This window comes from Plectropomus leopardus, chromosome 14, assembly GCF_026936395.1.
Source record: "Plectropomus leopardus strain MGB_pleo_1.0 chromosome 14, ASM2693639v1, whole genome shotgun sequence".
Lineage (NCBI taxonomy): Eukaryota > Metazoa > Chordata > Actinopteri > Perciformes > Serranidae > Plectropomus > Plectropomus leopardus.
Window position 1 is genome coordinate 13,283,502 of NC_142189.1, and position 23,890 is coordinate 13,307,391.

General features: G+C 40.5%; 1 protein-coding gene across 1 annotated transcript in view; it reads right to left on the reverse strand.

Moving 5' to 3' along the window:
• The window catches only part of dph6 (diphthamine biosynthesis 6), a 71,987-nt gene that overhangs the window by 31,355 nt on the left and 16,742 nt on the right, over positions 1-23,890 (reverse strand). Inside the window, exons 4-12 of the mRNA XM_042501344.2 lie at positions 22,951-23,024; positions 21,087-21,205; positions 12,018-12,079; positions 11,077-11,171; positions 10,834-10,927; positions 8,811-8,961; positions 8,292-8,417; positions 4,950-5,079; positions 4,629-4,803 (exon numbers count right to left, since the gene is read on the reverse strand). Coding sequence (XP_042357278.2) covers positions 4,629-4,803; positions 4,950-5,079; positions 8,292-8,417; positions 8,811-8,961; positions 10,834-10,927; positions 11,077-11,171; positions 12,018-12,079; positions 21,087-21,205; positions 22,951-23,024 — 1,026 coding nt within the window. The remainder of the gene's footprint in view (positions 1-4,628; positions 4,804-4,949; positions 5,080-8,291; positions 8,418-8,810; positions 8,962-10,833; positions 10,928-11,076; positions 11,172-12,017; positions 12,080-21,086; positions 21,206-22,950; positions 23,025-23,890) is intronic.

Below are 23,890 nucleotides of genomic sequence, written 5' to 3' on the forward strand. Positions count from 1 at the left end.
TTTTTAAAACACACTCTGACACCTTATTTACATTTGAAGTACAAAAAAAATCACTGTGATTTAAAAATGGGCCACCTGACACCCTATCACGGGCCAGATTTGGCCCACGGACCGAAAGCTCAGCATCAGTGCTATATATACTACTTTATTGAACAAAATAAACAATATCAAAATAACCCTTCCAAAAAGCGTGGTAACTTCTACATATGCTCTTCTTTTAGTCATTCTTGCGACCTCTGTCTGGTTCTGCATGGGTGGCCCAACCTCAACATGACGCAGCTTGACCTCTGAACTTCTCATCAAGAGGGTCAGACAAAGTTCAGCTCATTGTTTTTAAACATTAAGACTCCTGTGAGCAGATTATTCAAATACTACCTCCCGCCACAGTACACTCCTCCCTTTGACGCTAATTGGCAACGTCAGCTCCACTTCCCTCCTGATGCCTCACAGTCCACTTTGACAATTTTCAAAATCCAATGCAAATCCTATCGCGGGCTCGTGCGAGACGCTCTTCCCACAATATTGACTGTCACTCACAATTAGGGGAATGAGGCAAGGGGTTAGTGTTCACCCGCAACCTGAGGCTAGTGCAGTCAGCTCCCAAAACGTACCCCGCAGAATCTGATCAGTGAGTATAATTTCCTAGCAAATATCCCTGGGGTGAGCCACTTACCTTAACAGGAAAGAGGAGATGTTTAACAGCCATTCAACTGATAGTCTTCCTATTCAGAGCTAGTTTGGCTATTGTGTTTGCTCCTGTGATTGTGGCTCCAAAGGGAATGTGACGGAACAGGCAGCATTAATCTACATTGACATGGAAAAGGTGCAGTTTGAGACTTCTGTTGCTGACTTGGACTTTAGTAAATGATTGGTCAATTTTTTTCCATCTGGCAACTCATGAGTGTAATCGTTTGATAGGAGTACAAATGGATTTCTGTGCAAAAATGTGGAACACCGCTGGCCAAAGGAACACAAGCTGGTTTTCTATTGCTATTATCTTAATGCAACAGAATTGTTTAAAAGCTCCTTTTAAGAAGCAACTGATAGAAAATGCTGTAATAACGTTTATTTCTATTAAAAGCATGCCATTACTTGGCTTTTGTTGTAATGGGAGAATTTGTTTTGATATTTTCGCAACAAAGATGCTGGATGTCTGAGAGCCTGTTTTGTTTTCAATGAATTGATTGATGTAATAAAACAACTGCATTTCTTATATCTTAATTAGATTATGCAAATTGTGTCCAAACAAATGACAAAATTTGCATCAGATCTTTGATAAATAAGACAGCGCAACAAACAAAATAAAATAGGGGCAAGCACTTTGATTCCTCCGCACTTACAAATGATATATTCTACTACAAGTAATACATATTGTGACAACCTCTGAAAATGTGTCAATCAGGTACAGAACAACATGTAAAAACAAAGCATACATTAAATCGCTGCTTTTGTCTTTATGGCTTGCGGCTTTAACCAAAACTACCAGCATATCTTACATTAACATACAATACACCAAGAGGCCCACAGCTTTGACATCATAAAGGTTAACTAATTCTTTAAATCAAGTCAGATCTGAATCTGTCAGCTTGCCAGGCTGAGTCGACAGTCAGTCAGCTTGCCATTCCCGAGAGCTGAAGCTGAGCGACATGACAAGCCAGGCAGATAGATGAATAGATGGATGGAGTTTGAAGGTCCAGCATCCATCACATGCCAGTCCCTAATGCGGTTCCTCTTTACTTCCACCAGTGCCGCCCTTTCAGTGTGGGGACCTACTGTAGTCAAATCCTGCAGGGCCACAGTGCCATACACTGTCAGTAGCCATGTGCTGTCTCTCAAACCACTGGACGCTTGTCAAAAGGAATAAACTGGTCCCAGTAGAGCTGGACATTGATCAGTTTACAGCCCTATTAAAAAACAGGAAGTTCTGGTTCTTGATTATGATTAGCTGAACTGTGTTCAAAGCCATTGTAAAATATTCTATAAACACACAGCTGCAACCACATTATCATTTCAGTATTACTGCGCTAAGTAGGCTAGATAGGTTTTGCCAAATGAGACACAGAACTAAAGAGGGCAATCGCCAAATGATGAGAACAGCCAGGATGAGAATGGTCAGACATAAGCAACGCTGTCATACAATAAATGCATTTTTTTTAAATGCAGATGAAAAATAAGATTAAGAACCTACAGTGCTGACAGTTTACTGGTGCTTATTTGGAGAAATATCTGGCATTGCTGCCACCCAATCCACAGGCCCTTTATCTCCATCCAAATCGCACCAACTACAGCAACTATAAACTGGATTGTATGTTTTTATTTGTAGCCTGTTATGCTCACTTTTCTGTAGTTACAGTGCACACGTGTGGAGGGCTGGGCAATATATCTGTTTTATATTGATGTTGTGATGAGACTAGACATCAGCCTAGATTTCGGATATTGTGATATCATAAGGGATAAAAAATGATAATGCTGGCAAGTGACAACAGCTCAGGTAAAGTGAGTGCAATCTTATGGTAAATCTAATGTAATTGCCATTTGTAGATATTTGGTGTATGTGGTTATAATATAATTGCAACATGATGAGAACTTTTTTTCCCATCTCCTAACATTAACTGGAGACCATAGACATGAACTTCTAGTTGGCACATATTGCATTGCAACCATTCTGCAAAATGTTGTTTAACAACTTCATTTCTGCTACAAATTTGGCATTTTCACATAGGGGTCTATGGGGGTTGACTCACTTTGGGAGCCAGCCTCAAGTGGCTATTAGAGGAAGTACAGTTTTTGGCACTTCATTTTTCAGCTCCAGAGGTTGCTGTTTAATAAAAGCAGTAAGCCACTCTAGGCTGTGGTTTGCAGTGATGTTAGAACAGCTAGGGGGTGTTTTTAGAAACGATTTGTGCGGCCTCTTGTGGCTTATTGCTTTATTTTAATACAGCACATTCAAATAGTAAGCATTGCTACACTCTGTCAGATTAATGAACAAAAATAAATAAACAGTTAACCATAATTATTCATCAAATTCGACCCTTAATTTCTGTTTTTCCTCCATTAAGTCATTGCCCCTTCAAACAGCTCAGCACAAAAGCATCTCTGCTGCACAAAACTACATTTTCCGGACATAATTAAGATCACAAATTCATCCTTTAATCATTTCCAGTTCAACCCCCACTTCCAACCCCTAATACAGCTGGATCCTTCTTTTAATTACTAACTCTTTTCTGCAGACAGTGAATGTGGAGGACTCCAGGTTATTTGGTCTCATTGAGCAGCTTCTCTGTCTCTGTTGATGCCACAGCCCTGTCGCCATGGTGTCACGCGGCAACAGTCACCAAGGAAAATTGCCATTAAGATGGAGTCAACGTGCTGGTGAGAGGAGGGGTGGTGCTGCATACTTGCTCACAGCAAGGGGGTAATTGTATCAATATGTAAAAATCTCTAGCTGCACTGAAGAGTTGTTAATACATTTTTGATCAAATTAAGCCATTGTAGCGTGGAAGAGGAGCAGACACACGGAGAGGCGACGCAGGGGTCGTGTGAAGCGCACAGCTCTGAGCAAGCAAACCCCTCTCTCATTGTTTTCTCAAATTGCTTTGGATATGAATGATCATTAGAGGAATGAGAGATTAGACTGTTTTCCAGGGGCAACAGCTCATGCCTACAGCTGACTTCAATTTCATGTCTCAATGAGACTCCATTGAGGAAATCAAACACTGCTGGCATGTTAAAAGCAAACCTGACTCTGTAGGTTACATCTCAGGAATCCAAACTGCAAAGGATCCTCTGAGCTTCAGTGACACACTGGTGAGATATGCCGTCAAGCTCTAAATGAATGGCTAATCCACACATGTTCTCACTCATAGACGGATTTGGCTGCAGGATCAAGGACAGTGTGGAGGAGATGGACACTATCCTTGTTGACAGTACCTTGACAAGTGTAATCCCATATAATACACACTGGGTAAACAAAACACCAAGCCAACCGTGTAACCACGGCCCACACTTCCTCTGCTCTGCCTTTGAATTCCACATTCTTCCCGGGTTTGAAACAATATGAAAGAAGTTCTATTTGTTGCTTTACAAACAAGTGCAAAAATGAATACACACTGCCCACTAGAATACTGATACATATTTACATGTATACATAAAAGTAGTGATGAGGACAAACTATCACACGTAACAACAATCACACGCATCTGCACACATGCATCTATACAAAAACAAAGACAACAGAGACAAACACAAAGTCCCGCACGTAATCCCAGACACTTCAATTGCTTTGTGAGAGTCAAGCAAAACAAAGCATCAGAAGAAGCATCAGTACGGTGCATCATTCATCGAAGTAATCCCTGGTATTCCACCATGGATCTATTACTAACCTTCACAAAGTGATACTTTGAATTACTTTACCAGCAATGATGCAAAATAAAAACTTTTTTGGCTCCAAATCAAGGGATTTAGTAGATCATTTGCAATTACTAGCCAAACAAGTCATGTGACGAGGTCAAGGTTAACCAGGAACTACAAGAAATTAGTCTATTCCCAGTTTAGTTAGTAATTAGTCTATTAAACTATCAACACTCTTACCCACTACCAGGAACACCACCCCTTCCCTGAAGACTTACCCTGAGGGCCTGACTGTAGGGCCCGATGTTGGCTGGGGCCCAGTGGGACACACTCTGGACATGCAGGGCTTCCCTCTGGTGGAAGCAGCCTTCCTCCAGGGGCTTGGTCCAGTCATGGAGCAGGCAGTCCATCTGCAGCAGCTGACCAGCAGCTAGAGGAGCCTGGACACAAACCCTACGAGGAAAAGAGTGAAAAATATGGAGCTAAGAATAAAACTGCTGCAGAGAAGTTAATGATTTTGAGTTTGAGCAGTGTAAGATTGTGCACAGAGAGAGAGGAAAAACAGTGAAAAAGATCTGCATATGTGTTTGCATCTTTACCTGGCAGGGGGGTTTATGCCAAAGTGTTTCTTATAGACTGCATTGAGTGGAACAAAGTCTTCCATGGACCTCACATACAGGTGCACCAGGATGATGTCCTTCATCTTCCATCCTCTGCTGTCTAACTCACCTGGACACAGTCAGCATATTGTACAGTAAGTCACTGTAGTGTAATATATTGTGAGGTAACACTTTACTTGGATAGTAGTGTGCCTGCAGATAGATTATAAAGTATTTCTAAAGTATATTTCAACATCTTATTAATTGAGATTAAATAATTCAAAGGTTTCACTTTATCCTGTAGATACTAATCTATAGAACATACAGTATGTGACAATTCACCACATATTCTCTGAATTTAGTTGAACTTGAACCATTCAATCAACCTATGCTGCATAGGACAGGATGAATGCAGACAAAGCGACACAGTTAAATCTCAACTAATAAGCTACTGAAATGTTAAAAAAAATCTGAACTATCTGCAGGCAGACTATACAAATAAGGTGTTTCCTTTTGTAAATACAAATTATTCTATCTTAAGGCTACAGATATACTTGCTTCTTAACCACAAATCCGCATTGACAACCCACTGAGTCATCAACAGAGTTGTTCATATACTTGCCTATGCACAATGCATGTTACTGGAGGATTATTAATCGTGAGATCACAGGCGGAAAAGTGACAGCGAAGTCATTTTTTGACAGTACGTAAGGTCTCTATTTGAGCACATTGTGACAATGGCCAAAAGGTTTCTCACGCTATCCCCTATCATTCATGTTTGATCGCGACTTGCAGTCAAGTAGCGTTATGTTATGGAGAAATGCACAACTAACACATTTCAAATAGACGAAAGATTCATGAGGCAGCCATTAGTCGCACGCAAACACACTGTAAAAACCACGTTTATCTCTGGCTTAAGCTAAACTGGCAGAGAACCAGTATACTCAACAATAAAAAGCAATATCCTACAAATACAATCCAAATGCAACATGTTTACACAGGCAAAAGGACAGGTTTGTGACCAAGAAGAATAGCTGCTCTTGGCCCCAGTATCACCTTGTTTGTTTGTAACTGGTCACCAATTTCATGAAATTGGTTCTTTGAGACTCATGTTCTTGGTTTACCGCTATAAACGTATTCTACATCTAGTATTTCTTTTGACATGTTGTTTTGATGAAGTTAAGAATTGTATCTTCTCAAACTAAAACAGGCAAGCTTGCCAGCGAACAAATACTCATGGAGTCTAAGTCAGTACAGGCCTTTGCTTGTGTCACAATGTCAGGCATACAGCGGCGCTGTATACCTTCCATACAGTCAGTCTGTTCAAACAATCATTTGAACGCTATCACCATTGTAGTTAAGCGGTGGATAGTTTAAAAGTTTTTTTTTCTTGACACTGAAATGCACTGAAACTGCATTAAAGTGGTAATGGTATTTGTCCCCTTCTATAAAGAGCAGCCTAACCGAGTATCTGTGCACATTGTAGGCTTTGGATGCAAACACAGGCACAAGGGCTCAAAGCAAAGCCTTTCTCCCTACAATCATTTGAAAGAGCTTCAAGTTTGTTTTTCCTTTGCCAACACTAGCGTCTCAGACTACTTCGCCCTCATACAAAGAGGTTGTTCATTAAATATTAACTTGTTTAATATTGTCTCTGCACTGTGAAGGCTGTTCAGCCGAGCACCACGATAAACATTAAATATGCCTTTCATCTTTCGCTCCTCTTTCTCCATCAAAAAAGAGAAAGAGAGAGAAAAAAGACTCAGATACACTGTAAAAGCGTGCACTTTTAAACTTCTGCAGGGCAAAAACGATAACCCACCCAACATGCATTGTGTGTGTGTGTGTGTGTGTGTGTGTGTTTTAAAAGAGGCTTAGTTTGGGTTAATTTTAAAGTGCATGTCCTTGTTTGGTGGCCAACTCACGATGCCTGTGTTGTGACGGACGGAGTCACTGACACTCAGGGTTTTGCCTGCTGGGTTGACAAGCACTTCTGAATAAGGAACGACTTCTCAAGCTCTGCCACACCTCCTCGTGTGTCTTTAGCTAACGCAGCAAGGAGAAAGAAAGACACCCAAGGGACAAAGAAGTTTTCCCCAGATGTTTCTGTCCAATGGATCTTTGGGGTTTAAGTAGAGCCCTGTAGAATCTCTTTGACTGAGCTGCTTAAATCACCTCTGGACAAAGAAATTCTGTATCATCCTCCCTTGATCATATCAAAGATGCGATTTTTATTTGATCGAAGAAAACATGACTTATTAAAGGTTAGTTTACTTGTGAGTGTAGTTCTGTGTGCCTTTCTGTGATAAAGGCACAGTGTGGATTTAGGGGTATATATAGGCAGAAATAGACTATGATATAATAAGTGTGTTTTCTTTATTGCATAATCACCTGATAATGAGGGAAGTTGTGTTTTTTTGTTACTTTTGAACGAGACGTTTATATCTACACAGGGAGCAGGAGCGGGTCCTCATCCACAGAAATGGCTATGTTGTATCACCATGTTTCTACATCAGCCCAGAACAGACAAACCAAACACTGGCTCTAAATAGAGCTGTTCATGTTTTCACGTCGGCCACCATAGTTAGCAACTACTCTATGACAAGCAGCATTGGAAAAACAATTTTTTTTTTAAATGGGAAACTATTTTATTCTTTGTTTTTACCAGTTTAAATCTGTGAGATAATTCGGCTCACAGTAAAAACATCCAGAGCATCTGGATCTTAAGTTATCAGAGAAAAAAGGTTAGCACACATTAGCAGCTGCTGGATTGGCAGCGTTGCAGAAACGCTGATTTGTAACAAGAAAACCGCTCTTATTCCGTTTTTTTTTTTTTTTTACTGGTCTAAATCAGTCAGTTTGTGTTGGACGGGAGGCGATCTCTGAGGATAATTCAGCTCCCAGTGAAACCACCTGAACTTCTGGATCCGAAATAATGATGGGCTAGAACAATGTTGGAGAAGCACTGATTTTTAATCTGAAACTGCTTTATAAAGTGTTTTTACCAGTTTTAATGACCTGTTTGTTTTGGAGAGGAAGAGACCTCTGCAGTTAATTTAGATCCTGATTAAAACATTCTGAACGATAAACACCGAAGGAATTCCAACCAGGAGACGTTTCAGCTTGTTGCAATCTGCAATCCTCATCACAAAATGCCACTAAATCCCCCTTAATTTTACACGCTGTTCCTTTAGGAAGGCAAGACAAAATTATCAAGTTGACCCTTGTGCTTTTCCTGGGAGTAGAGATATTTAAAAGCATTTCCACAGCTACGATACACCATGTAATTCAAAAGTGTTTCTCTCTTGCTCGATAATTTCTCAACTGTACACTCTCCCTTACTTTGCATCTGTGTGAAAGCTGCTGACGTCTGGCCCTGGATTCCTGGATCTGTGCTCTGGAGGCCGCTGATGCCAGAGATCCACTGATAGCCTCTGGAGCTTCTTGGTGAGCAGGAGGGAGGGAGATCTGATGGAAGAGATACATGAAGAGGAAGAGGCTTGACAAATGGTTCCTACAAGGCTTACAGTGCTTATGAAAGACTTTTAGAACATACAAAATAATTATGTCATTTCTTTTTTCTTCATTTACAATTTGGAAATATTGCTGTATAAGAGGTAATTCATGAATAGGTGGTTTATGTCAAAAAAAAAGAAATGAATACAGAGACTGTCACAGATACAATGCTGAAATGACAGCTCTTGTCAAACAGTCACTCAAAAATACTAGCATCATGATGCTGGCCACATGACACAGATTCAGGGAGCACACGCCACACACAAATACCATCTGACACACACATAAACACACACTTGAGCATGCATGTCAGCACGTGCATGTCTCGCCATAAATGAATCTCACCGTGGCCCCGCTGACAACTAAGGTCACAATTTGATGTAAATTCTTGCTGGTTGTCTTGAGCTTGATCAGCATATTCCACCTCCTCAGTCATCTTGTCAATGGCGCTCTGGCAAGGACAACTACCATGGGGCAAAGCTCCCGCCACCACATCCTGCAATAAAGCACCACAGGGAATACATCAGGCCAAACGCCCACCAAAGAGCACTGAGCCTTTTGCAAAGACAGACAAAACGCAGTATAATTAGCAAACCTTTTCAAATATCCCACCACGCAGGCTGTGTGTCAGTCTTTCATGACAAGGGCCTAGACACACATAACTTCAAGGTGAATGAATATAAAACAACATGCTAACATATTCGTGGTTCAGGCGAATAGGGAGCGGTGTTTTCTGATACTGTAGATTCAATCATGCTGGCTGTCAGTCAAAACTCATGACTGGATGGGTGAGACATGTTTTGGATTTCACCAGCTTTTTCCTTGTATATACTTTTGGCTGCTACTTCTTTAAAAAACAAACCATTACCATTCTCTAAGGCATACATATTACCTGCCAAATCCTGCTGGGGTGTCACACATTTGAATACATATTTTATATTTGCTTCAACGCCCCCCAACACTCATTCACCCCCCTCATCTGCTGTCAACTGCATTAGGCCATATGATAATCAAATTAATTATACTTCAGCCCCTCTCTCCTGGCCAGCATGAAAAATAGCTTGACTAGCATTAACGGAGGGCAAATGATGGTGGTCCATCCCCACCCCCTGAGCCCGGTGCAGTTTCCTCTAGTGGTGGTGTCACCGCAGATCTGTCACCCTGACGAGAAGAGCTTCAGAAGGCTGAACCAGGGCAGGTTCTCCCCTGGTTGCCCCCCCTCTCCGCCTTCGCCTCCCCTCGCAGGCCCTGGATCTCCCTGCTCTTCCCCCAGCAACCTAGGGGGGGCTACAGGGGCTGTGTGAGCGTGTGTGTGTGTGTTTGTGTGATGGGGGTGGGAGCGGCAGCGTGGGGAGTGAAAAAATATATAGCTGTAGGGAGTGAGGCTGCAGGGTCACGAAGGTTGTGGGATGGGGGTATGTTTTCTGTCCATAACAGTCCCAACCCCCATCCAACATGCAGATACACAAACACGAGGCTACACACACACGCTTTCTTGCACACAAACAAAATCAAAATGCACACATTATTGTGAGATGTGCAAAGACATACAAGTGCAAATGCTTTACCCTGGAGACATGTGAAGCTACAGGCGAGTAGCATCCCACAGTGTAACCCTTATAGTCGTATCTCCCTGTTACAAATACAGCGGCATGCGAGCAGCACTTCCTGTTGCCAGGAACGCTCATCAACTCGTAGGTGTCTTATTAAACCAGACAATTCCTACCAGAGTAATTAAAACAACACATAAATGAGGTCAATGTCTCCATCGCAGCATTCTCGACAATAATTTAATTATTATAAAGTTGTCTGTTGTTGCAGGGAAAGTAAAAATGTTTCAAAGTGTCACCCTTCTTGTCTGTGAAGCCCCCATTCAGCTCCTTCTAATAAACCAAAAGCCAATTCCTACTGCCTTCCTGCAACCCCCGTCTGTGTCCACTTAGCCAGCTACCTGAATGCAAAGCGCCTTAATGTGAGCAGACATGTTTATTAAGCTGGGCCTAGTTTCAGGCGGCAGTGAATATTGCAGACGTCAAAGTAGGCCATGTGGGGCTAGAGGAGAGAGAGAGTGAGAGATGAAGGGAGACACCGAGAGCAAGAGTGTGCGAAAGAGAAAGAGAGAGAGACCCTCTGGAGGTTTGATCTGAACCCTGCCCTGCAGTACCGTGTTTCTCTTCTGCTCGACAAAGTTATCAGACACCAAAAGGTTTTGTTCTTGTATTTGTTTTGCCCTCACGGTGGTTTTGAAGTAATAAACCCCAAAGTTACTCAAACTTTTGTTGTGGAACGATTGATCCAGCATTGAAAGGCATTGATCCTATTTGTAAAACAAGTTGCACTCGTGGGTTCCTTCAAAATTTTGACTCACGGCATCTTTGTTCTCGGTGTGCATCTCGGTGAAGCGCAGGTAGCCAACTGGAGCAAAGGCATCTGCCGAGTGGATCACCGTCTCCGCTGCATCACTGCACACAGAAAAACAAAACTTTTGTGTAAAGTCATGCTGGAAAAAACAAAACTCTTCAAACTAGCCACAAAACAGCCACATGCTGAAAATGGCGTAACTGAGTTCTAATACAGACATATTTCTGTACCTTCATATTTCTTTACTTACATGACGATCTTCTTTTTGAAGAGGGGGCAATCAAGGGTGAAGGTTTCATATTCACCCCCTTCTCCACAAATATGAACTCCATACTTCTGGGAGAGCTAATTAATGAAAGTAAAAAAACACCTTATTAAAATACTTCTCACTTTCCACTCAGGTTGCAAAATTTCACCTAAAATTTGCTTTACTTATAGCCTACAAATACACAAACACATTATAATTAATTATAAATAGTGCAAGTCTTACATTTCTAATGTAAAGTGCCTGCAAGTTCAAGTTAGAAGTGCATTTTTTTTTTTTTTTTAGAGTAGTTTAAAATTAAAATTGTGATTAAAAAAGAAGCAATGAATATAATACAATCAGGGCTAACTGTAAGCATCATATGGCTAATGTTACCTAACAGGTCAAGCCATTTTGATGTTGGTGTGAGTTTTTTTGGGACCATTTAACGAGATGCGAGATGTTCGCTGCTACTGCTGTATTAGCTTGTGCTGATGGCAGCCGTTGAACTGATGATTCCATGTAAAGGCAGCAACAGAAAGTTTGCGGATCCTTTCCAACAGTGAAGAGGCGTGGCATTTGTATCAAATGAGGGCAATTGTGGAAAAAGGTTATTGGTTTTGCATCTCTGTCTCTGGATCATTAGCTTTTCAAGAAGTCTTATAAACTTAATAATCTCCCAGAAGCAACATAATGGCATTGCCCTGACGGCGCCACACAACTCCAGTCTGGACAGCAGACTCCGCTGCCTCAACACTTACCATAGCGCCATTGTATCATATTTAATATACATTTTTAACAGTTTATCTGAAAGAATTGCTCAGTCGTTTTTTTTTCTCATCAGATAATGGTTTAAACTGTCAATTATTAACACCTTCACATGAAATACATAAAATACTGCAGCCAAGAGTGTAAACTGGGTGGCAGAGTATGTGCTAGTGTGTGACCTGATTCAGATAGGGCTCCATGTCAGCCAGAGGTTTCCCTAAGTGCTTCTCTGGATCCAGACCTGGCATCCACGTGAGAAACACACAGGGGAGACATACGAACACACACACAGCAATACACAAGGACAGAAATACACACACAAACAAAATTTCACACAGACACACGTGTGGAGAGAGAAAGAGAGAGAGAGAGGTCTGATCAGGAACAGAGAACCGTGATTGAAGATGACAGGCAGGGAGGTTTACGGGCAGTCGCACAAACACACACGTAAACCTGCACCCTGGATCTATTTGTTTGACTTTGCAAGTAGTGTACACAGATCTCTCCGGGTAAGGGCAACAGTTTTCAATTGCTGGCCGCAGACCCCCCACGCCCCCTTCGCCCACCGCCCCCATCATCTAGTTCCCTTTGAGAATATAAACTCTGGAAAGAGATCTTGTTTATTTGCCTTTTTCCCTCCCCTTCCCCTGAAATGGTGCATGGAAGTGACTCAGAGGCATTGGAGAGAAAAGAGGGAGGGGAAAGGAGGTTGGAGGAGAGTTTTGTGTGAATACCCAGTGGTGCCACACTCCTAAAATACAAGACCCAGACAAAAAAAAACCCAAAAAAAACAAGTAAAACCAACCAACAAATCAAGTAGATTCTACAAAAAAAAAAACAAGGAAAAACAACGCTTTGCCAAAACCTTTTAATAAGATATCCACAATTAGATCCAAAGATTAGCACTGTGATCAGTCTTATTTAGGGATTATGCACACATTAGCAGGAATAAAAGGGTGAACTTAAACAGTTAACACTTTACTCAGCTTGTTGAGCTTCGAAGGGTTTTACTCCTTCGTGACACTAAATCCTGATTTTGTCTTCCAGACGCCTGTCGCTGATGGCACCACGCTGAACTCCATCTCACCCTGTAAACAACTTGCTTTCACAAAGAAAGTGCAGCCAACATTTTCCTACTGTACATTCTTCAGTGTTCCGACGAAAAACAAAAGCCCTGAGTACCAGGTGCTTTCTACAAAGAATAGAACAGTAAAAACATAACAGGACATGGATGTAAAATGCTAGGTTTTAGGAAATTCCACACTGTGTAGTTATATGTCAATAGCGGAAAACCTGATCGTAATCTAAAATACGAGGGCAGAGTTACTGGGACTGAGTAGTTAATGGCGTGTTTTACTCTCCAACATTTTCCATTTCCTTCTCGTACGGCTACCTCTTAATTGATTGACATAATCATTAACAAGTTGCTTATGACCTTTACAGAGTGATATGCAGTTGTGACAGCAATGCCATCGCAATAAAAAAATTGTGTTGAATTGTCCCCAATAATTTCTCGAAAAAATCCAATATAGCTCCTCTATTCCGAGGCGTCACGTGATCACGCTCATCGGCACATTCATGTGTTTAATTAAAGGAACAAAGTTAATCGCAATGTGAGAATCTCTCCTCTCTCATGGCCTGACAACCTCAAAGGTTAACGTGTCATCCGTCGGGCCCCATGGGGAGCAATGGATGGGAGACGAGAGGGGAAACGTGAAGGAAGGACGTCGCATCCCATCCTGAGTTCATCTTAATCCCAGATGTGTCTCTCCTCTGGGCCTCGGTGGTCCAGCACTACGGGGGAGAGACGGAGGCCGACAGCGGAGGGAGGGAGGGTAGAGGGAGTGTGAACGAAGAGAATGAGCAGGCCCCCTATTCTCTTCCCGGGGGATCTGTGGTCTTAATTAGTGTGAGAATATCTAATCTCAACATCCTCTCATCTTAACCCTGCCACAAAGGTAATAAGGCACGAGAAGAAAAAAAAAAGCATTAAAATTCAATCCCATTTAAATATCCTCTTTAATTAGTCATGCCTTTTAACAAATTTTAATAATTGGCTCCAAATTGCTAAGGGGATGCCACGTTTTTTAATATGTTCATTAACTTCCCTGCTCTTAAATAATATATGATATATGATTTGATATTTACAAGGAGGGAAGAGGACGATGGAAATCTAGGAAGACAGGAGTGAGTGATAAAATGATACACAGACGCCATTAACATGGAGGTATTTCTCCCAAGACCACTTAGCACTTGTAGGAGTGTTTTCTTAATTGATGTTCCTGACTGTCTTAAGGTTACTGAAACCGTTTGGAAATGAGGATAGGTGGGATGAGCTTGCACTCGTACAATACACGCTTTGAGAAGTCTTTTGAGTAGCCGCTGGTGTGAGCCTTCAGCGATCTAACACCACTCATTTACATGATCTTCACATCTCTGTCTCCTCTGAACCTGTTTTACAACTTGACCTAAACCCAATTACCTAACCTCATTATGCCACATTAAACCCAAATAAGCCCACTAGAAGCTGCCATTAGTCTGCCGCCAGAGACAGTAAGACCGCACTTTGGAGAGAGAGGAGCTTCCCTAAGAGAGACTGAGAGGAATGGCTCTCCTTTAAAAGGGCTTTTTACCTCGTATTATCCTATAAAACTCCAATTAAATTCAGTGAACTTTAAAACCAGGGAGCCCAGTAATGAGGGAGAGCATTTTTCAAAAACCTTGTTGACATTTAGGGCCTTAAAATGAGCCAAGAATAAAAAGTTTACCAGTAAACTAAGAGGCATTTAAGCATTAAAGTTAGTTTTTTATATTACAGATGTGAAAAAACTGTAAAAAAAACTTCATCCCCTGAGGACTGTTTGTAGATCAAATGCTCACCCCGAGTTTGTGAAAAAAACATTTGTTTTTCTTGCATGGCTCAATAGTGAACAAAGAATCAAAAGTGAAGGAAATTCTTTATTCAACTAAAGTCATACAAGTTGGCTTTTAGGGCCACATTTTTTTTTAGACTTTCAAAATAAAGTCATAATATTTTGAGAAAAAAGTTGTGATATTTTGAGAAAAAAGGAGTAATATTATGAGAATAAAGTCAGAGTTTTATGAGAAAAAAAGTTGTAATTTTACAAGAAAAAAAATCATATTTTACAAGAATAAAGTCATAATTTTACCTGTTTTATAGACTTGCAGTACGTTAATTTCTGTAATATAAAATGATCTTTCTCGTAAAAATACGACTCAATTCTCTTAAAATTACATTACAAATTTATTCTCATAAAATTTTGACTTCATTCCCGTTATATTTCGAGTTTATTCTCCTAATATTAGGCCTAATACTTTTTTCTCAAAATATTGTGATTCTGTTCTCAAAATTACGACTTTATTCTCATAATATTATGACTTTATTCTCGAAATCAAACTTTTTTTTTTGTATCTGGCCCTAATCCTCCGTCGTACATAGGCAACTGCCTTTAACAACAGCGAAACTATATCAAAACATCAGCTGATAAACTCAGACAACTTGAAATGTATAATTCAAGTCTCATTATCAAGTTGTATGCTCTGTACTTTTCCAACAGACAGCCCTTTCTGACGGAGAACCAAACAGAAAGTGAAACTTCCGTATACTGTCTTCAAAGCCAGAGTCCATCAACAAAAAGTACTTTTGCCTCACTGAACACAGGAGCTGCTGGTCTACTGCTGCCGAAATCAGTAAGATTATTGTGTTATTGTGTGAATTTGGTATTTGAAAAAGTTAGTTCATATACAGCGAACTCGCACAACAACAAGCAAACTGACCGATCAAGGCAGTATAAGACCAGCAAAGTGAACAGAGTTCAACTTTTGGAACACAGCAGTGCGCACCGCAAGTAATGTGACAGGGAAAACCATTTACAGCCATTATCTCCCTTCTTCCCTAAATGTCAGTTTCTGATAAATATGGAGGATAAAGTGATCATTTTAATGCAGGAATAACCTGAGCTTTACATCTCTCCCACAGACTTTATTTTAGGCACAATACAGAGTTAAGAAATAGCTCTGTACTCAAGATTTCTGGTAAGAGGACTTTGAGGTTGCTAAGCAACCATAGCAAGCACCGTACCAGACACAAACTGCCACTGTGTTCATGAAAGTTGTCACTGAATGGACATGAGAGTAGAACCCAGCATCCGTTTCCACGCAGTTAAAGACGCACCCTCACACTACCCCCGTTCCATGAAAGTTTGTAAAAGATGTTTTGATACAGTTTTGCTGTCGCTAAACGTGGATTCTTGATTCATCAAGAATTTTCTTTGTTTTTAGGATTCTTTGCTCATCGGAGGCGTGCAAGAAAAATCACATTTCCTTCAGGAATTAAACGTGACACTAGGCAAGTAATTGACATATAAATGATCTTAAGGGTGGTGATATATTCCTTTAACCCTCTAAGATAAAGCTTACAACAACAACTGAATCTGCAAAACCCTTTTTTTCTAGTCAGAAATTCACTTTTTGAAGTCAATACTTGGACTAAAAGGCAAATCTTCCAGATTAAAAAAAACAAATAAAAAAACTCTCCATGCAGCTCTCACTCCTACCCCTATAGCAGTCAATGGTAATTATTTCAAAAGCACACTTTTGGACTAATTCTTTTTTAACGATCATTATTGGCCTTTTCCCACCTTGAAGACGTTGATTCATGTAAACCCACGGCAGTGAGTTGCCTATTTAATTGAAACTGCTTGTGATTTTGCTTACTGAGCCTAATGCTAAATTAAAAGCTGGGAGATTCTAGATACTGTCTGGGCTGAGCTGAGCGCAGTATCGCAGACATCCGTGGGTTGTCTTTAAGATCTGGTGTGCCAGCTGACAGCTCGGCTTTAATCCCTGCCTTCAGAGAGAAAAGGCAGAGAAAATTGGATTCATGATGTGTAACATTTTAGCCTTTAAATGGATGAAATAAGCATCTCCTCCCTACTAGGTGAGCTGCATCAGCCTTTAAACAACGCTCTCTCAAAGACCCCCGCCAAAACAATAGCTGTTCACTATCACCTAATCTTTGCAAGAGAGAGAGAGAGAGATAGAGAAACGGAGAACGGAGAGGAAGAAAGAAGGGGAGGGAGGCGGCACCGTACAAAGGATGATAAGATTAAGGTTATATGTGAAATTTGTCAGGCTCTTATCTGAAATTCAGTGTCTGTGAGCAGAATAATAGGCAGCATGAATTCTGTAGCAATCGCATCAAGATGAAATCTTTTCAGCCCAACAAATCAAAAAGGAGAAACTGGGAGTACTTACAACCATATAGAACCTGACCCAGACTAAACTGACCTGTGCTAATTAATGAATCTTTTTTTTCAGTTTGAGAAATTCACACAAAGATCCAATATGAGGCGGGTGGTTTAAAAAAAAAATCATATTTACACTGTTACACTGCTTCAGCTGTAACTTGAGCCCCAACACCAACTTTTCAAAAACATAAGGTCAAAAAGGTCATGCTCACTGGCTAATAGAATATGCATGTTAACTGGTTGTCCAGGGACTTAACCTCATGAGATACCCTTTCTTGTCTATTTTCTTATTGTGGGTTAGCAAATTATCACACCACAATATGTTTTGCCAAATTCCTCGATATCGATACTGTGACACTATTTTCATGATGGGAATGTGCAGTTGATGAATGTATGTATTTTTTTGTTTTAATTGTTGAATTCCACTGTGTTGGGATGTATGTATGGTTTCTTTTACTGTTTTTATAATGTATATAGTATAGTATAATATAGTATAATAAAGTCTATCCTATCCCATCCCAAGTGGATATAATGAATAAGTGTAGGTCTGTAACTAACAATTATTGTCCATTAATCTCTTGATTATTTTCTCAATTAATCGATTAGTTGTTTAGTTAAAAAATGTCAGAAAATGGTGAAGAATGTTGATTCATTTTTCGCAAAGCCCAAAATAATGTCCTAAAATGTCTTGTTTTGTCTTATATTATATTATATTATATTAATATTATATATTCACATTTAAGAAACTGTAATTAGAGAATACTTACTTTTCTCAAACGAATCTATTTAACCAATCTATTGTTAAAAATTAGTTAATTTAATAGATGACAACTAATCGATTCATTGTGTCATCCATAGTAATGATAAATAATAGTACAATCTCCTAAGTTCAGAAGATTGCATCACTTTACTGTAATACAGCCTTGACACCAGGAAAAGACAATATCTGCGATAATAAGATATCCAAAATCTAACACGATATCTATTCTCACATCGCAATATTAATATAATATTGTTTGATTGCCCAGCCCTAATTTTGAGTAATATGGATGTTATTTATTTTCATTACAAAGCAAGGGGGGGGGGGGCATTTCAAGATTACATTCTCCAGTTTTAAAAAATGTGTTGCCTATACACCAAGTAAAACCTTGCATCTTGTCTTGTAAAAAAATATCTTCTGCATGATACCGGCTCTTTAAAATCATTTGTCATATCTATATGCCTTGGTACTGCAGCTCAGACACAACGTTACAGTATGGTAGGTAATTGAGAAAACAGGCTGTAATTTCATTCCTGACATAACAGAAAGAAAGCTGTTTAAATTGCCTTTTCAATGACCCCCTCTGAAATATCTTTTCAGTACATTTTTCTTTAATGTCTTTGAACATTAATTGTCCTTTAAGTATATATTAAATTATATTCAGTGTGCTTAAGTGGGTGAGGTGATCAGTAAAAGCAAATTTGTGACATAAATTCCCTTCTTCATGGCACAAAGGCTGTGTTCGTGTGAAGGGTAAAAGATCATGCAGTGATAAAAGGTTTTCCGGCGGATAGACCTTGATTTCACACATGCCAATTATCTCTGGAGCTGAGGACCAATTAACTGCTGATCCTGTGCCCTCATATACACCTGTGCTAATCAATCAATTAACTAATTACATGAATATTTAATACTAGCTTTTGGAATTGCCAATTACCACGGTTACCTCAAGAGATATCTCGTTATACAGAGCAGTTTCCCAACAAAAATATGCATTTCCCTTTGAAAGAAATGCTTTTTTGCTAATTAGAAGCATTTTTTTGACATTCATACGCTTAGATTCTGATAGTTGAACTAACTTCACTACATGCAATTTGGCATCTTCATAGACTAAAATCCTCTTTCTCTCTTTTGTGGTTTTAGGCTGCCATCAGCACGCAAATGAACACTTCTAGAGAATTCACTTAGAGGATCATCCTGCATTTGGACAGCTGTCTTTTCACTGCAGGGATTTGTCATCAAGGAATATATCCTCCCTTAAGAAAGAAAGTATTTTTTCTTTCCTTTATCCATTCACAGCTAATTTCCACCTGTCTTTCTGAGTGCCTAATGAAGGAATATTAATCTTGAATGACTCCTCGCTATTCAGAGCCCACCAAAACCCATTTCATACCACCACAGAATATCATAAGCCGGATTGCCTGTCAGTTCAGATGCAGACTTAACCTTTGCCCTGAGAAAGTTTTTTTTCTCTTCATGAGGTCTGCACAAGTAAATCCCTGCAAATCTCTTTCTCTCACTCACACACTCACACACACAAACACCAAAGGCCACCAGGTACGCCCTTGTGTCACCCAATCTCCCCTAAACAGCACACCTCACTGCTCAGACCTGCTCCCACCAAAGCTGCAATTATGTGAGTGCTGCCTAAAATGCCGTGGGCGCTTACACCCCTATTCAATTCTCTCCTTTCTAATTACTACCGCCTCGGGACAGGTGAGGAGTCAGGGCTGATAAGATCTTTGCTTTTTACCTGTAGCCAAAACACACATGCACACATACTCACACAAACACCTACAGTCGGAGGCCAAGATACACACTCCGAAAGCACCCGGGGTGATTTTCCTTTCTAATTATAATCTTCCAAAAAATGTTGAGAATTTGCTTTTAGAACGAAGTTGTGTTTAGAAAAGAGAGCTTGGCAGAGGTAGCTGGGTTACAAGGTGACTGAGGTCGTTAAGGTGTGGTTATTGTCTGCATGTGTGTTATGCTAGGAGGGAAATTTGGCATCATGACTACCAATTAATAAGAAATGCAGACTTGGCTATTATCTGGTTATGAGTGTAACTGAAATAAAAATACATCTTGGCTGGTAAACAGTAATTATAGTTTCGCAGAATCATGAAAACATGGATTCTGACATCATCTCTTCTCTGACGGGCATCTGACAAGTCTTATCATTTATTACCGCAAAGTCCTTTATCATGAGACCATTAAAAATGAGAAATGGGTCCAGCAAATAAAGTACCAAAGATAAATGGCTTGACAAGTGCATTCCATGAGAGGTTATTCGAGCAGCGTTGAAAGACACGCGAAATATCTCGCTCAGCTCTCCGGGTCATCAGTCAGCCATGGACCCCTTTCCAACTGATTGCTACCAAAGGTGACAACAAGCACTTAACAGCACGTAAACAGTGTCTACATGATGATCTATCACCGTGGGTAGTTTGAGAGCAAAAAGAACCATTTGTAGCCGTAATTATCATTTATCACTGGCACCGTCAAAAGGGATCCAGCTGCACTGTCAAGTAGATACAGGTAGGGATCTTAACGTCAGAAAAAAAAAAAAAGAAAACTTTTTTTTTTTTAACTCTCTCCTGTTTTTCAGTAATCTGATCTTCCTGTCCTCAGGCTCCAAAACAGGCAGGTAGAGAGCAAGTGATACCACATTAACCTCTTCCCCCGCTGCTGAAGCAGTAGAAAAAAAACGTAAATGAGAGATTTTAATCTTCACTTCACGGACCATATATTCGGAGCTATGCATAAGCAGAGAATGCAGTGTTTCTCTCACACAATGGGGACATGCGTCACTTATTGACAGGTTGCATTAATGTGAGGGGCAATCACCTGTGATTATTTCTCAACTGCCAACCCCCTCCACCCCACACCCACCCAATACCACTGCGCACTTCCCTCACACCTCCTCTCCCTGTGCCTCTTATCTTTTCATATTGTTCTCTGCTTCAATACCTTTGCCGCTGGCACAAGTCTCAACACCGCTGCTAAGCCACAGATTAATGATTAGGGCATTACTCTGCTTGTCTCTCTTTTTTCTCTCTGGTTACACCTTCCTTTTCTCCTCCTCCTATCCCTAACTTATCCAAATTCTGTCCCTTCTGTCCTACTTGCCAAACACCACTTTACACACGGCATTTAGAAACTAAAAAAAAGAGGAAAAACAACTGCCTGAGACACAAAAGAGTGAGACACAAATTTACCAAAGGCGGCCACTTTGATGAGGATAGCATGAAGGTCAGATGATATCATCTCAGAGAGCAGGGACTCTTGGTCTCGGCGCCACAGGTAGGCCAGAGGCTGCAAACCTAGCCGCAAACATCTGGGGAACAGGTGAGAGGGAAGAGGTAGAGCAGTAGACAGAGAAGGATATGCAAAGCAGTTAATACTGAATATTTGCCAGCTTCTGAACAACTTCAAAGCCAACAAGGGCTGGGCAACTTCTTCATCTGCAGGAAGGCCACCACCCTGATAGGCCCACAGGACATGCTCCCACCTGCCACCAGTGGCTTTACTCAAAGACAAAACAAAACTCCACCTTAAAGGAACAGTTGAGGTTTTTTTAAGTGGGTTTGTATTGGGTACTTATCCAAAGTCAGTGTGTTACATGAGATATATTGTAATATGTACTGTATATTGTAATATGACAGTCTGGACGCCCCCAGTTTGGAGAGGCAGGCAAGAACACATAGAAAGCAAGCAATATACCGCTGGGGGTCAGCAACAAAACTGATTTTAACCACCTAAAAAAGTCCCACGTAAAAACAAACTAACAATACCAGTTTTAGTGTATGCTAAATTTAGAGTATTTTCAACGATTTACCTTTAATCTGACAGTTTCAGTTTCAATTTAAAACAACTTTATTAATGCCGCCGGGGGCAATTTGTTTGAATAGCTTGCTTTGTACACATACAGTAACATGGATACACATAGAGATTAAGCATTAAAAAAATCCCAAGGAGTTCAGTGGAATAAGAAAATCTATAAATGGAATAAAGTTAAGTTTGATCATCAATGAAATACATAAAAAGAATTTTGAAAAACAATTGAAAAAATAACATTTACAGAGAATACATCCCCACTTCAAAAAATCCAAACTATCCCTTTTAACTGTGACATGTCTGTCACATGAGCTCACATGAAACAGACATCCACAGCAGGTAACTGGACCCAAAAAGAAATGCGTGAGATGTTTACATACAGTATATGCATCTAGTGTATAAAAAGGGAAACAACAGCTGAGTGAAAGCAGGATTTGTTAATCAGATGAGAGCTTTGTGCTGCACTGTGTCCAGTCTGTGGAAGTTCAGAACAAAAGAGAACAAAGAGAAATGACGGAGGGCAAAAAAACCCAAAAAAAACAAAGAAAGGAAGAATTAAACAAAAACAAGAAAGACACATGCGTGTCTGTGACACAAGGAAACCATCTCAACTTTCTGCCAATAAGACTGTTGTGTTTCACCCATAATAGGAAAGTGCGTTTTTTATGTTAACAGAATCGCATGACAATTATCAGTTTCATTCTTTTTCTTGGAATCATCACCGTGTAAAAACAGAGCCACACCATAAAAATCAAAGCTAGTCTAAATAAAACGGCATAAACAAAACTCTGTGTGTGTGTGTGTGTGTGTGTGTGTGTGTGTGTGTGTGTGTGTGTGTGTGTGTGTGTGTGTGTGTGTGTGAGAGAGTGTGTCTTTAAACAAAACTCCAAGTTTGGAACACACAGTGACTACAGAGGATGTACTCCTTTCCTTCGGTGGACCACAGAGCGTGCGTCATTCGAGTTCAGAGGCTTTAACGCACACTGTAAAAAAATTTATTTTTTTTACTGAAAAAAGTTAGCGTCTGGGCTGCCTTAACTTTTTAAGTGACTGAATTTTGAATCATTACAAAACTACCTCAACTTGTCCTCTTAAATTCAGTCAACTTTAAATTTTAAGGCAGCCTAGACACTAACTTTTTTAAGTTAAAACAAATAGTTGTTTTTTTTCAGTGCTGTGGGTGTGTTTGCACTTTAGCTAGAAAGTATGTTCTGGATCGTAAGTGTGTGTGTGTTTTTGACTTACACATTTTCCACACGGACCCTCTGGTAATCGGAGAGAATGGCCCCAACAGACACTGCCTCGACACCCTCCTTTTCCTGTGGGGAGGAAAAGATGGAAGAAACTTACCCGCAAAGATTTCTCGCCTTTTCCGTTGCACAGTCATGTAACGGCATTATGATGTCACCAACCCACAGGCCACTCCTACAATACTATCCTAAAGTGTTATCTGGACAAAACCTTGCAAACACATGTAAACATACACATACATGGAGACAAAGAAAGCCGATTCTTTCCTTTCATCGGACCACAATCCTATGGGGATGTTTACATTCTGGTCATATCAAGGCCTTTATGGTCCAGCCCATATCCCCTGGAGGATTGCGGACGGCTCTGTGTGCGAACGTGTGTGTTTACGCGTACTTGTGGGTGTGTGACTGGAGGCAGCGGCACAACTAAAGGCAGTTCCTGGACCTTTATCAGCAGTCTAGTGCGAGCGGGAGATGAGTGGCCGCAGCTTCCATCCTCTAACGCGAGCCTAGCTGGAAGACGGAAACTGCGGTGACAACTTGAAGTATCAGTAGAGCATTGTGTCTGTGAGTGGCATGTATCTTTAATATTGCTGAGGGCTAATCTAATTGCTTTCCACATCATATTCATATTTCAGAAACAGTGAGACAACACTCGAGAGGCGCTGACACAGCCTTGAGATGCGTTCAATCTTCTCTCACAGAAAAACAGGCTTGATCCGGAGTGACACAAACAAACAAACGTAGGTGCAAGCTAGCGGTGCACGCTCCCACACATACATAAACACACATGCACAACCTCCTTCCCTACCTCCATGCCCCTCCCCTACAGACACACACCTGCAGATTCATTAGAACATTACATAGGCTGTAATTAGAATGAGAGGCAAGGGTAGAAGCAGTGGAGGGATGCACAAGTCTCTAGTAAATTACCT